This window comes from Brettanomyces bruxellensis, chromosome 9 (genome assembly GCF_011074885.1).
Source record: "Brettanomyces bruxellensis chromosome 9, complete sequence".
In the NCBI taxonomy this organism is placed as follows: Eukaryota; Fungi; Ascomycota; class Pichiomycetes; order Pichiales; family Pichiaceae; genus Brettanomyces; species Brettanomyces bruxellensis.
In genome coordinates, this window is record NC_054690.1 from 2,848,782 (window position 1) to 2,862,961 (window position 14,180).

General features: G+C 36.6%; 6 protein-coding genes across 6 annotated transcripts; 3 read left to right on the forward strand and 3 right to left on the reverse strand.

The window, feature by feature from the left end:
- Positions 1-277: 277 nt before the first annotated feature.
- DUG3 (glutamine amidotransferase subunit) lies at positions 278-1,348 on the forward strand (the record flags this gene model as incomplete). Its single annotated transcript, XM_041281568.1, has 1 exon — positions 278-1,348. The coding sequence occupies one exon, from the start codon at positions 278-280 to the stop codon at positions 1,346-1,348; it is 1,071 nt and encodes a 356-aa protein (XP_041139359.1).
- Positions 1,349-1,515: 167 nt separating this feature from the next.
- TIM22 (Mitochondrial import inner membrane translocase subunit tim22) lies at positions 1,516-2,010 on the reverse strand (the record flags this gene model as incomplete). Its single annotated transcript, XM_041281569.1, has 1 exon — positions 1,516-2,010. One exon carries the CDS (start codon positions 2,008-2,010, stop codon positions 1,516-1,518), a length of 495 nt encoding a protein of 164 aa, XP_041139360.1.
- A 369-nt stretch (positions 2,011-2,379) lies between these two features.
- Positions 2,380-5,625, reverse strand: BRETT_003055 (uncharacterized protein; the record flags this gene model as incomplete). The annotated part of the gene is made up of 1 exon (XM_041281570.1): positions 2,380-5,625. One exon carries the CDS (start codon positions 5,623-5,625, stop codon positions 2,380-2,382), a length of 3,246 nt encoding a protein of 1,081 aa, XP_041139361.1.
- A 726-nt stretch (positions 5,626-6,351) lies between these two features.
- FSF1 (Putative alpha-isopropylmalate carrier) lies at positions 6,352-7,335 on the forward strand (the record flags this gene model as incomplete). Its single annotated transcript, XM_041281571.1, has 1 exon — positions 6,352-7,335. One exon carries the CDS (start codon positions 6,352-6,354, stop codon positions 7,333-7,335), a length of 984 nt encoding a protein of 327 aa, XP_041139362.1.
- Positions 7,336-7,698: 363 nt separating this feature from the next.
- On the forward strand, positions 7,699-8,622 carry BRETT_003057 (uncharacterized protein; the record flags this gene model as incomplete). The annotated part of the gene is made up of 1 exon (XM_041281572.1): positions 7,699-8,622. The coding sequence occupies one exon, from the start codon at positions 7,699-7,701 to the stop codon at positions 8,620-8,622; it is 924 nt and encodes a 307-aa protein (XP_041139363.1).
- Positions 8,623-8,699: 77 nt separating this feature from the next.
- Positions 8,700-13,055, reverse strand: BRETT_003058 (uncharacterized protein; the record flags this gene model as incomplete). The annotated part of the gene is made up of 1 exon (XM_041281573.1): positions 8,700-13,055. One exon carries the CDS (start codon positions 13,053-13,055, stop codon positions 8,700-8,702), a length of 4,356 nt encoding a protein of 1,451 aa, XP_041139364.1.
- Between the last annotated feature and the right edge of the window lie 1,125 nt (positions 13,056-14,180).

Consider the following 14,180-nt stretch of genomic DNA (forward strand, 5'->3'; position numbering starts at 1 on the left):
GTACCCCCCTAGACAGGGGTGAGCGTTATGGAACACAACCGTACACATGAATAATATTAGTCTTTAATCCGTTTTTTCTTCGACCTCCAAAAATTGTGGCGAGATGTTGTGGCGTGTAGATAAAGTGTATTATAATTTCCTGTGGGATTCTTGTGGGATTCTTCTCTGGCATACATAATTCATTCTCTTGGCCGATATATATCGAGTTTACCAAGCATAACTAAACTAAACTACAGTATAGAAAGGGGGGAGATTGAATCTGAACTTTAAGTTCATTATGTGTCGGTTTTTAATTTATAAGGGAAAGGAGCCGATGCTCTTGTCTAATCTTCTTACAAAACCTGCGCATTCCATTATTAACCAATCATTTGATTCAAGGCTACGCATAGACCATCAACCTATCAATGGCGATGGATTTGGTGTTGGCTATTACACTCTAGAGGATGAAAGAAATGAACTGGAATCAGGAAAAGTTTCCGGACCATGTGTTTACAAGGCGATCACTCCCGCTTGGAATAATTTGAATTTACAAAGATTAGCAGAGAAAACTCGTTCAAGATTAATATTTGCTCATGTTCGTGCATCTTCTTATGGTGTGTTAAGTGAGACAAACTGTCATCCATTCACATATCACAATATTATGTTTATGCACAATGGCGGAATTTCCAACTTCAAACGCATCAAGAGAAAGCTTATCAGTCATATAGAAGATGAGTTCTTTTTGACTTTACAGGGGTCGACCGATTCAGAGTGTAGCTTTGCTTTATTCCTTGATACATTATTCAAAATGGGATATGATCCTAAACTTGATCATGTTGTACCTGCTGATGCTCTCCGCAAGGCACTTGTTAAAACAATACAATATATTAAAGACTGGGTTTCCGAATTAAATGTGAAAGATCCAGATCCATCTTTGATGAACTTTGCTGTGACTGATGGTGACTCAATTGTGGTTTCACGCTATGTGTCGTCAAAGGTAGATGAGGCGGCATCATTATATTTCTCTACTGGTTCTAAGTTTATCGAGGTGAGTCCAGGACAATTTAAAATGGAAAGGTTGAATAGATCACAAGATATTATTATGGTTGCTTCAGAGCCGCTTACCTTTGAACGTGGAGACTGGATTTGTGTACCAACAAATTCCACAATCACAATAAAGAAACAGACTGTGATGTTGCACCCAATTATAGACGAATACTATCAGGCAAATCCAACATTTATCAGATCGAGAGAATTTGCTGAAAGCAGAGGCCTCATGGGAACAATTCCAAAGGAACAGGGGACAGATAAAGAAGTTCCGCCGTTGGAAAGGGAAGGAAGGAGCCGCACTGTTCTTGGAGCTGCCTAAGATTTACGGTAAATGGCATATAATTTATATAGAGAATAAAGGCAAACTAAGAAATATTGGGTCGTATATCAATTACATATAAGTATTAAAATGTGAATTTACAGTTTTATAGACAGCGTAGCAAAGATTTCTACAATAAATGCGACATACTATTTACAGAGCTTAGGTCAATCATTGTAATCATTTGCTGGGGGTGCACCATTCTCACTTCTCATATAAGCATCAACCGCCAATGAGAATGCAGCAAAACCAGCACAACCAGTAAACGCCGCAGTGGGACCGCTTTTAATTGCAAGACCTGCACCTGTAATACAACCAGCACTTGCTCCATTATATAAATCGTCTTTTGCTCTAAAAGACTGCAAGGCACACTCAACTGCAGAGTAAATCATGCCAATATACCCAAAGTTTTTCGCACTGCTCGACATTTGTCTTCCCATATCTTTAAATTGAACCTTCATTTGTTGTTTGAAAGGAAGATCAGCTAATTTAGTCATATTGGTGCCGAATGGCTGATCATACTGCATGGAAGAGATAAACATCCCAAAAAATCCACCAAGGAAATAACCTGAAACTCCAGAAAGTATTGTCTTTCCAGGACAAGACGCTACAAACTCCATGATCTGTTTGGCACCATAATTAGCCTGCTCTTCCTGGGTCATCTCGGTATATTCCTTCCTAGGGGAAGGAAGAAACGGGTTCTGCATCTTTCCAAATGAATGAACTTGTATTCCAGATGACCACTTCTCTTATTCAGACAGAATTCGTTGTAAAAAGAATAAATACTACAAATAATATATTGGAAACAGACAATTCTCTCTGATCAAATCTGCGTATACTTTTTATTTTGATTTTTGCATTAAGTTGTTAAATTTTTCGTTCTATTTTATTTAAGCCAAATATCATTCACTGCACTACGCGAGGGAGATATAGCTCAGGTAGCATTTTGACAAATGCTTTTACCTTAAAGTACACACCAATAAAATGAAAAATAAAAATTATGTCTTCACATACAATTAAATGCAAATAGTTTAGTCGTATTGTGCTCCCTTGAGTTCAAATTGCTTTCTAAACTTTCGAAGCCTAAAGGTATCAACGAGTTTCAGGATTAAATAACTTACGGAACCTATGAATCTGAACAAAGCCATAAATGCAACAAGCCATAGGATAACGGTAAGGAATATAAACAGGCGATTCATTGGAATCCCACAAGTATCACTATCCGAAAATTGAGAGAGGCCTCCGGATTCGGTAACAACCGCCACTAAAATGAAGTTAGTAAACATCCATACTAGGACGGTCATTGATCTCATATTTGCGTAGTAAAAAGCCGTACTCTCATCGACATTGATGCTTTGCTGTTTCTCCTCAATCGGTGTAGTTAATTTGATCATGACTTTTCGGTAAGCCTCATCAATTTGCTGCTTTGTCGTGGGAATCACAATTTCTAGTTCACCGTCCAACGCATTCTTTGTTGTCTTAGCAACACCAAGATCATTATCATTATCTTCTCCTTTTGTACCCCAAGATATATCATGAATATTGCAGAAAGCATAAACATTGAATACATTTGTATAAGAAGGACTCAAAAGCATATACTGAATAAAGCTGTTAAACATATGCCACGGCTGCAAGTACAACACAAATCCGATAAGATAAAGAAGATAAGTAGAGGACGTTGCCACAATCAAATCTCTGATTCTTGTTTCGGTGAATATGTATATAAATTTGAAGTCCGTTGAATGCTCCTCCAAAATATCTTCAATGGCTTGAACAGCCATATAAACAGCGGCAAACATCATGTATACCATTAGAATGGCAAAAAACCAGACAATAATTAAGTAAAATTTCTTAGTTCCCTTCGGCCTGTTACCTAAGGCAAGCACGAATGTTGTGACCAAGGAAGCAATATAAATCCACAAGAACAAGACTGATAAGACATTTCCGGGGGAAAAATTTGAATCCTTTTCAGCCAAATAGACAGTCAACGCCCTAAAAACAAGATAATATGAACCAAGGGAAAACCAAGAAACGAGCAAATTGAAAAACTGGTAAATAAATTCAATATGAAAAAGAATCTTCCTCCAAATGGAATGTGAAGTCCACCACGTACGGTAAAAATGAAAGAGAGAGTAAATTGCCGAGAAAAAGGAGCCATTCAACCATCTTCTCCTTTGACCTATAAGTTCATACAAATGAATGGGAACATCCGTATAAGCGCTTGCCGTATTAACATACTTCAAAATCCAAGCGCAGTTACGTTTTGCCACAAGTTCAAAACAAAGGATTCTATCCTCTGCAAGATACATGTTAGCGTTAAAAATACCATCGTCATTACTCTTTCGTAAATCCTGACCTTTGAGATATTTGTCTAGCGGGGCTCCGAGTAATGCCTGATATCTATATGCACTGAATGCGCCAGGCAAAACGGTAACAAATCCAAATACAGATTCCATAGGCTTATCTAAAATATTTGAGGTCTTGTATTCAAAATTTTGAGCAGCAACCAACGGATTTAAGAGATATTTATCGTGGGGTCCTAAACTTGCTTTTATTTCCCCACATGCACCAGCCACTCTAGGATCTTTAAATGATTTCCATAAGCGATATAAGGATTTCCCCTGAGGTTCAGTACCAACATCCACCAATGTAACAATATTAGGCTGAAGAACTTCAGAAAACGCTTGAAATGCCCATGCATGAGAATTGATCTTTCTTTGGTTTTTCTCTTTCAAACAAAATATCATTTGTATGGGAATTTGATTTTCAGTGGTTAATGTAACATGTTCCTTATATACTTTTGATATTCCAACCATTGTGGTGTATTCATAGATATGGCTAACCACCTTATCATCATTAATTTTATTTTTGGCAAATCCTTCCTGGTAAACACCCATAGCCGCTAGAAGAGCTTTCGAGCGAGGATTAATCTTTCTTCGACCATCGCTGATGACACAAACAACAACTTTTTGCCAGGCATCGCGTCCCCACGTCGAAGAATGCCGTAATGAATATAAGTATTTGATATTTTTGAAGACTGCCTTTAACGTCTTAGCCAAGAGTACCTCTGACTCATTATACATCGTAATAACAATAAGCATCTCTGTCTGTCTAGGTTGAGTGTAAAACTTTTGCCTTAAGGAAAAATTCCTCTGCACAAATTCATGTGGTTGTGCGGTACATGCTTGAAATCTCATAAATAAAAACTCACGATCCTTTTCGGTAAGAGGAATTTTATATTTACTCAATAAGACATCAGACACAGGACAATCTAACACCAAATTGCCATTAACCATACGGACCTGCCGTGCGGCTAAGTCTTCCTTACTTCCTTTTTGATTTTCTTGATATAAATTCATGATCTGTCCAACCCCAGACTTTTGGGAATCAAACATATCTCCATCATCTGAGTAAGCCCGCCCATCACCATCATAATAATCTTCAACTCCAAATGGATCATAAAAATCCTGGGGAGGATTAATGGGATAGTAAGAATTTTTAAATGACGGAAACGGCACAAAATCTTCTTGGTCGATCTCAACGTTATCCTGCTCATGGCCATTATTATCATCATCATCATCAAAGTCATATCCACAGAATGGGTCACGATCCTTTGTTTCAACTGGAAAACTTTTTGAATAACGGAAATTAAGATCGGAATCCCCAGGACTTGTACCTGGAATATCAGGAATTTTCACTCCCCTGAAAGAGACTTTTACGCTATTTGGATCACTTTTTTCATTAAGAGACGGCACAATTTCAGGGTAATTTGAGCCACCATGGTCATTTTCATGAGAAGAGTGTGACGAAGTTTGCCTTTTTTGCAAAGAAGGATGTGTGGGCGAGACTGGAAACGGTTGATATTGATAAGATGATGTACTCGCAACTGGACTCTGGCCAGGCTTGCTCAATAATGGCTTTCGTGTAGGGGAAACACTATTGCTATTTCGTGAACATATGCTATATCTTTCGGGCAAGTATGTCCTACTTGGAGAATGGAATATTGGTACATCATCAAGCTTGTCTGGAATGCGAGATGTACTTTCCTTATGAAAGCCTGCCATTTGGTAAGAATTCGAACTATAATCATGACCATTATTATTATTATCATCCTCATCACTAATATTGTTTAGATTTCGACTAGCAGTTTGTTGCAATGTTTCATCAGCTGTGTAAAAGCTTTCATCCCCTATATATGGTCGGGGAGGTTGAAGCCTCCGACTCGGGTCATTCCTATAACTGTCTTTAAAATTCTTCTCATCTTTTTTGTTCTTCATTCCGACAATATGAACAAAATTTCGATTCTTTAATCTGCTGGATACTTTACCATTCGTGTTATACAAATAAAAAATGGTGTAAATGCGTTTTAAAAATTCATTCTTTTTGAGAGAAAGAATACTAGCGAGAGGGTTGCCAGAAAGAGTTGATTTTGCTGATTTGATATTTAAACGCTCTTTTCTGGTTTCGGATAAAAGTAAATACGCACTCACTTCTAACAAATATAAAATTATAACGTGGCTCATCAGGTGGCGCAGCAATTTTAAGTTCCGAATTTTCGGTTATAGTTTCTAATTTCTTGCGGAAATTTTTAAAAAGCCGTTGAAACAGTTGAAGAAAAAAGATTTTCCTTTGATAATCAAAAGCCGCAGATTTTCAATACTTATCACTAGACTGATACTGGCTGGCCTCGGTATTTTTTAAATTTTTTTTTTCACTTTTTTTCTTCGGTGAGTCAGGGGTCAGAGGTTTCTTCTCAGTATATTGCACACTTTTCCCCCGAATCCTTATGCTAGCTAGTTTTCTCTATATCTGTAGACTCTTTCCCTAAAGTGAAATATTTAACCTTCATTAAGATTTATTTTATTTCCTCTGAGATTTATTAATATATATAGAAATTTAGTTTCCTCTAAATCGAAGAAAGTTGGTATTCTAATTAATTTGAGATCTTTTGTTGAACATCCTTATTAGATTATTGTGCTTCAAAGTAATTCAAACAAGTCACTATGGCTTCATCAGTCCCAGGTCCAATACTGCTACCGGAGTCACACTACGATCTCTCCACGTATATGGGGAGAGTTAAACATTGTGCTGAGATATCTGATCCGAGAATGCTTTTTGTGACGAAGAAGGAAGTGCAAAGAGCGAAAGCTCTCATTTGGAATTATAAAAACGGTGTTATAAAACACATGACACCAGAACTATGGCATGCTAAAAGAGTGTTGGATTCGACAATCCATCCAGACACAGGTGATACAGTTTTTCTTCCATTTAGAATGTCGTGTTGTGTTCTTTCAAATTTAGTCGTGACTGCTGGTATGTTAAAGCCAGGACTCGGAAATTGGGGTACCGTGTTTTGGCAGGTTGCAAATCAATCAGTGAACGTCGCAATTAATACGTCAAACGCAAATAAGTCGCATCCACTTACGACAAAGCAACTAGTTACTAGTTATATGATGGCTGTCGGCTCTTCTTGTGGCGTAGCTTTGGGATTAAACTCCGTTATTCCAAAGTTAAAGCGCTTGAAGCCACAGACACGTCTAATATTGGGAAGACTAGTTCCATTTGCTGCTGTTGTTGCTGCAGGAATAGTCAATGTTTTTATGATGAGAGGAGAGGAAATAAGAAGAGGTATTTCAGTGTACGATGATGATGGCAGAGACTTAGGTTCATCCAAAAAGGCAGCTTTTGAAGCTGTTGGAGAGACGGCTGCTTCAAGAGTCATTAATGCTACCCCAATTATGGTTATTCCACCATTGCTTCTTGTCAGATTACAGAGAGGATTTTTACGTGGTAGAGGCTTAATGGCGGAAACTGCAACCAATCTTGGGTTAATTGCATTGACATCATTTGCAGTGCTTCCATTTGCATTAGCAGTCTTTCCTCAAAAAAGGACAATATCTACTGATAGACTAGAGGATAAATTTCATGACTTGAAGGATAAAGATGGAAACTTGATCACCAAAGTGATATTCAATAGAGGTTTATGAATTGCTTTTAGATTCATTTACTTCACTACTGTAAAATGTGGCTGGCGGGCTATCCATAGATACAGATCAGAAAAGTAATTTTTTTTTTTTATCCTACAAATTTCTACCGTTTTTTTTTATAGTAAAATAGTAAATAAACAACTAGAGGAACGTTTACACTTATCAACAAATACAAAGGTATAGACATATATATAATATATATTGCATGCTGATCAATATATTTTATGTTCAAGTTGTATGCCTAGAAGAAAAAAGTCACAAAAAAAGAGGGCGAACCTTTTTGTTCTAAAACTAGTCTGCTACCTACGTCTGAGCTCGTCTGAAATTGGTATCAAGCTTAGTGCTTTTGTCACACAATAAGTAATGGTGGTCAGAGGCAGGGGTGAATTTCATTCAAATCACACGAAAAAGAATTCAGGTACGGAACATGATCCTCCATCGCCAACTCCTTTAATTGGGAATATTGCAGCTCTAAAAAGGATGGCGTCACGAAGTCAAGCACTAGAACTATTACACGACATTGCAAAAAAGGTAACTCCAATAATGAGCTTCTATGGGTTTAATGTTGGCACCTTGTGTGAAATGTATCCAAAAAATCCTTGCTTACTTGGGTTAAACGTTAATGGCGGATCAAAAATTTGTATCCGACTTCGAAGTCCATCTAACAAGAATTGGTTTCTTCCCACTCAAGATCTAATAGGGACCATGCTTCATGAGTTGGCACATAATAAATGTGGACCACACAATGCAGTATTTTATAAATTGCTTGATCAGTTGAAAGAGAAATACTATGAAGTGGAATCAAGAGGAAGCTATAAGGCAACTGGATATTTTATGGAATCTTGCAAACTTGGAAGTACATTATCTTTAAACTCAAATAAATCAGTTAGGACTCAACGGATCAAGAAATTAATCAAGACTAGGTACACAACAAAGAATTCGAAACTTGGAACTTCACTTATTTGCAAAGAGTCACCACGCTTAACCAAGCCAACAAGAAAGTTACTAAGAGAAGCAGTAGAGAGGAGGTCCAAAGATGAAAAGTCGTGCTCTTCGCACTTATCAATTTTAGAGATGGAAAGTATTATCCCTTCGGATTGCGATTTAAGCTTATCTTTTAGTGAGAAAAGAGGTGTCGATTGCAATGCAAAAGGGATAAATAGTAAGTTGAGAGTAAGCAGGAATCAAACCTTCACCAATTTATTGAAGGTTCATAATAAAGCAAAGACAAATTTAGGAATTAAAAATTTTGTGGAGCAAGAATCAGACGTAATAATTATAGATTGATAATGTGAATTATTTTATCTATTTTGACTTCTATAATTATTTAGCAAATGGTATAGAGATAATGGAGAACAGCCACCTTACACTAGCTTTCCAACAGATTTTATATATTCATAAATGGGATCAGTCTTAATCGAATAAGATTGCATTGTTCTTATCATGCTGCTATCAGGAATGGCATCCCGAAGCGTTTTATCTTCTTTATACCAGCTCTTAATGAGATAACACATTTCATTGTCGAGAATTTTTAGATATCCCTTGAAGACTTCGAAAGTTGTAGCCTCAATAATATTCCTCAAGTTGTAGTACAGTTTATCGTAAGGGACTCCGGATCCAACAAAGCAATCAACAATGCTTCCTGCTGGTGTATTATACCTCTTCGAAAATTCATCACTATACATATATTTTGCCAATAGCTCAAATATATCCATAATTGGGAACAGAACATCGGTGTTACTCAACTTTGATCCCACCAAAACAAAATTTCCAGACAAAATTTGATAAAATGGTTCATTTTCAGCATCTTTCTTTTGAAGATGTAAATAATACCATTTCCCGAATAATGATTCCCATTTACTTCGAATATCTTCAGCATTTCTATGATCAGAAATTTTAAATGTCAAAAGACCCAATTCATAATAACCTAATGGATCAATGTAATTATTGTAAAGATCGCTCACAGACAAAATTTTGGAGTTCAGAACCGAGATGGCATTTTTTTTGGCGAAATTGTTTATTCTAGTATCTTCCTTAATCGTCAAAACTAACTCATCTTGCAAGTTTGAAACGCTTATAAGGTCGGAAATATCAGATGCGAGAATGACAACATCCTTATGTAAGTCTTGTGCCGAGATACAGCGACAAAATCCATTTGCACGTGAAAGAAACTCGATTCTTGCTGGTAGATCAAGGTCAAAGTCCGACAACGCAAGTGATCTCAAAACTTTTGAAGCATCAAAGTACATATGTCTTCTTGAATAATAAACCCAAAGCAACTTAGCAATATTAAGGTCCCTCACTCCATAAGAAATGAGAAACTGAAGAATGAATGGTGTTTCAAGATCCAATAACCGCTCACCAACACCATTTGCTATGAACCACTCATAAAACCTGTAGTGAAAGATTCTATCATCGTAGCTAACGCATACCTTGTAACAACGATCTCTAATTTCCGAATATTGTGTAATAAGTCTTCCATTTTCATCCATAAACGCTGCATTTGTTTGAAACTTGTTCAACTTTTTCTGCCCCGAAGTGCTATTCACACTAGAATATATCATATCCACCGTGGATGAGAGTGTGCTCTCTGAAGCTTTCTCTAAACTCAAAATCGCTTTCTTGTCAACATCAGCCAAAATTTGAAAAATAAGCTGATATATATTTAACCTCCGTTCATACGAATTTTTCATAGTTGTATCTTTCAATATCTGACTTGAGATATCCTTTTCATAGTGTTCACTCAACTTGATTTGTTTCGATGTATTTGCCACATCTAAAAGAAATTTCACAGCACCATCATAGTACTCTAGATGAAGCATTATGTTCACACAATCAGTAATAATCTCTTCCGACAACGAGTCCGCGGTCTCAGTTAATAGTTTAACGGCAGCCCTCAAATAGTTCATTTTCATCTCACCATCATTATTATTCATATAATCTTTGGCCTTTTTCAAGCTTTCAATGGCTTTGAAAATAAGAACATCACCAGTGGAGCAAAATGATCCACATTTTTCTTGTAAAGCATTGGCAACAACTTCCACCGAATTTCCCGAAGCGATACTCTTATTTATAACGGACGATAAAATCTCTTTAAGTAGTCGGGAAACATAGGGATCAGAGGAAGCAAAAAATTCACTAAATGTTAGACAGCTTAGGTCAACCTGAGATTGCAAAGGGAGGTAATGAATTAAATCTTCAAATGATTTCGCTCCGGAATCATCACTCACCAAAATCGTCAAGAACGAGAGCCCCTCTTTAACGGTATTTAGCATCTTAATCATCGCCTCGAAACCCATATTCTCTGCCTGCAAACAAACTTCCGACTCTTTTTCCTTCCATATAGAGGAATCTATGGAATGACCATAAGAAGAAAGAGCAGGAAGAAATTTCTTATTTTCATCAAAAAACTTAACCAGAATAAGAATAGAGCAAAGAAAGTACTCAAGCTGTTTCTTTGTAAGATTGAGACCATCTAAAATAACTTTATTGCTTTTCATTTTCCTAATAGATTCGACATTGATGTAACCATCCCTATTGAATTTAACTTCTGGCTTTAATTTAAAAACAACTCTTCCCCAAAATGTTCGAACAAGTCTTGACACTAAAATAATTAAGGCCAGCAACTTATCACTCATTTCAACGTCGTTAACTGAAGGTTGTACCTTTTTGGTCAATTTAGCATTCTTACCACCAGAAACAAAATACTTAGTTGCCAGATTTCTGAAGCTATCGGATTTGCCATACTTACAAGCTAAGTATAATGAAGATGAACATGCCTCTTCAGTGCCATACTTTTTGGAAAATTCAGAGAAAGTCAAATCATTTAGGGAATCATTAAGAATAAGATCTGGCGTTCTGTATCTGTAAACATGAATTCCTGTACCGGTTAGAACTGCAAATTCAAGAGGCAAACCAGTGTACTGTGATGCAAACTCATTGCAATATCCTTCCGGAGTGTTTGTGGCATTAAAACTAGGTGTCAATTGAACAATTGAATGAATTCTCTCGAAAACATCATGGAGTTCGAAGTCCTCGATATATTGCGAAGCACTTTTCAAAATACCATAATCTGGAACAGAAGTAAACAACCTCTTTCCCTTCGCAATACCAATAAATATTCCGGGTGAAATAATCAGACATTTAGAGAGTTCATCAAGAAGTTGCGACGTTTCTTGGGCTTGCTTTAAGTCTTGAACAGTCATTGTATTATTCACTGGATTCTTTGTAATTGATGATTTTGAAGTGGACGATAATGGAGCCGAATTGGATCCCATAAAGCTTTGTTCTCGCAGTAGTTGTTCTTGCTTTTTCTTTTCTGCCTCATCATAAAACTTAGCATCTGGGGGAGGAAATTTGGTTTGATTTGCCGTTAATGTTAACCTATCACCATACATAGTGCTTCCATTCAAGTATATTCTGCATCCAGAACTTGTTACTGCGACCAAAAATAAGTTTCTATTCTCGTCCTTCGATATAGGGAAAATATTGACAATTTTGATTTTATTGCGTGCTAACAATGGCGTCTTTAAATTCACTGTTGTAGTTGATAGTTCTTTTAACAAATCAAATGGCCGCTTTGTAATTTTGTAGCCCAAAGTTGTCATGCCCTTTGTAGTTCGCAGCCTATAGGCCTTAATAATTGATTTCGATGATAACGTGTATAAAATTCCACGGGATTGATCTAATTTGAGTTCAATTATTGACTCTGCCTTAGACGTTATATCAGAAGAGCCACCAAGAAAACTGGTGAAGTTTGATAACACTGAGGGCAGAACAGTTGACATACTTGATTTTGTAAGGCATTCCTTAGAGCAATTCCTGCTAAACCACTCGTCATCACTGGTGTATTTTAATTTCCAAATCCCTTCATTATCTCCTGCACCAGTAAAAAATACTTCACCTGTACGATCATAGCAAACAAACTTGTTAGCCAGCAAGCCTTGAGTCGAAACTGACATTTTCGTATCCGAGATATCAACATGTTCTTTCGATGTCTGTACTGCAAGAATACGAATGTGCGATACAGTGGAAACTAATATGATATATTTCACTGTATTTACGAAGACATTTGTTTTTGGTTTCATTAACCTGACATCAAGAATGGTACTTTTAAAGTCATCCATAGTGTAATATTCTAGATCCGATGATGGTGCTGAGGAGGCTGAATAATTCCAAATAATCAGTTTGTCATCAATAGCTAACCATGCTCTCTGAAGTTCAGGAAAAACACCCATATTCGTGATACAATCAAAGCTTTTGTACTTTCGAAAAATTGAATCCGGGATATTATAAATTTCAGCCTTCTCAAAACGAGAAAATGGACCTAAAGTGATATTTGGCTTGTAATTATAATTGTCAACGGCATATTTTGAGAGAATATCATATATTGGTGGTGTACTGTTATCTTTTTCAATCATATTTGTCACGCAACCAGACGCAAAGAGAAGAGGAGAAGATGAATTTAAAGGAGGATGAACTAATCTGCCATTAGACGATTCTCCTTGTCGATTGGTCTTCATGAATTGGCTAGAAGAACTTGCCAATGAGTTACCAGTTCTCCCGGTAAAGAACGATCCAGCAAATGAAAGCTTATTTGTAGACTTCAAAATTTTCTCTGCTCTTCGGCGCTGCAACTCCGACTTTTCAATCTTCAGGTGGTCTTTACTATCGGTTGAATCATGATTAGAACCCCAAGCTTGAGGAAATTGAAATGACATAATGATCTTGAATATAAAAGGATTACACACTAGATCCTAGTGTACTTTGAAAAATCCAGGACTAGAGTCAAACTGTATTAAACAAGAAAGAGATCAAAGTGTCGCATCTTAAGCAGGTTTGTTTATGTTCGTGGAGCTAACTTTGGCAAAATTTTTTGACTGAACTTGAATTTGTAACAATATTTTCTTCGGAAATTTTGAAGTACATGTATTTTGTAGTAGATTCGTCGATAGTCGCACCCAAAAAGTGACACAGCCTTACTTTGAAACCAAGACAAATTCACTCAAAGCTTCTTTTATACGCTTCTTTACTTCCTATCCTTTCTTTATTCAGTATTAAAAGCACTCAATCAACTAGTTAACAGCTTTTATCGTAAAACAATCGATATCACACTTACAGTAAATCAACAGCTAACAAATAACACTGAGTGCTATTTTTTTTTCTTCCGACTCTCTTCTCGATCCTCCTCCCCAAGGCTTTAACATACTTAAATCGTCAACTTTAAATATATGGTTATACACAGCTTTGCAAACGTGCCTCTGAATGAAATTAGGTCCAATTATTACAGAGATTACATTTTTCTTTGCTGCTTAGATGCATCGTGCTTTGCTGCTTGGATGCATCATGCTTTGCGCCGATTGTTCGCAAACATACGTTTTAATTTTTTAAATTCCTTTTTATTTCAATTACAATGGCGTTGCATCTAAGTTTAGAAAAAATATATTTGTTCATCAAATAAGTGTTACGTTGGGAACTGTGTACTACTTAAATCGCAGTGAAAAGGGTGGGCATTTAAACGCATTGAGTGATGTTGGTTTTAGGGGTACCGCCAAATGATAAATAGTATGTTCAAAAATCAAATTGGGGAAGCATCCTAACACCATAGTTGTTGCATGCTTTCTTTTCTAAAAACTGTGGCGGAAAATGCATTACTAAAAAGTAATGCTGCTACCCCAGCAGATTCGACATATTAAAAATGAAATATTTCGGAGGAAATTTAACAATGCAGAACTAATCGGAGTGAACTACCAATTAGTAATTGATGATAATTCGCAAGAACAGGAAAAACAGCGAAGTATTTCTATGTTACGTCTAAGAGTGATTGGTGTGGTTCTAAGTGATAG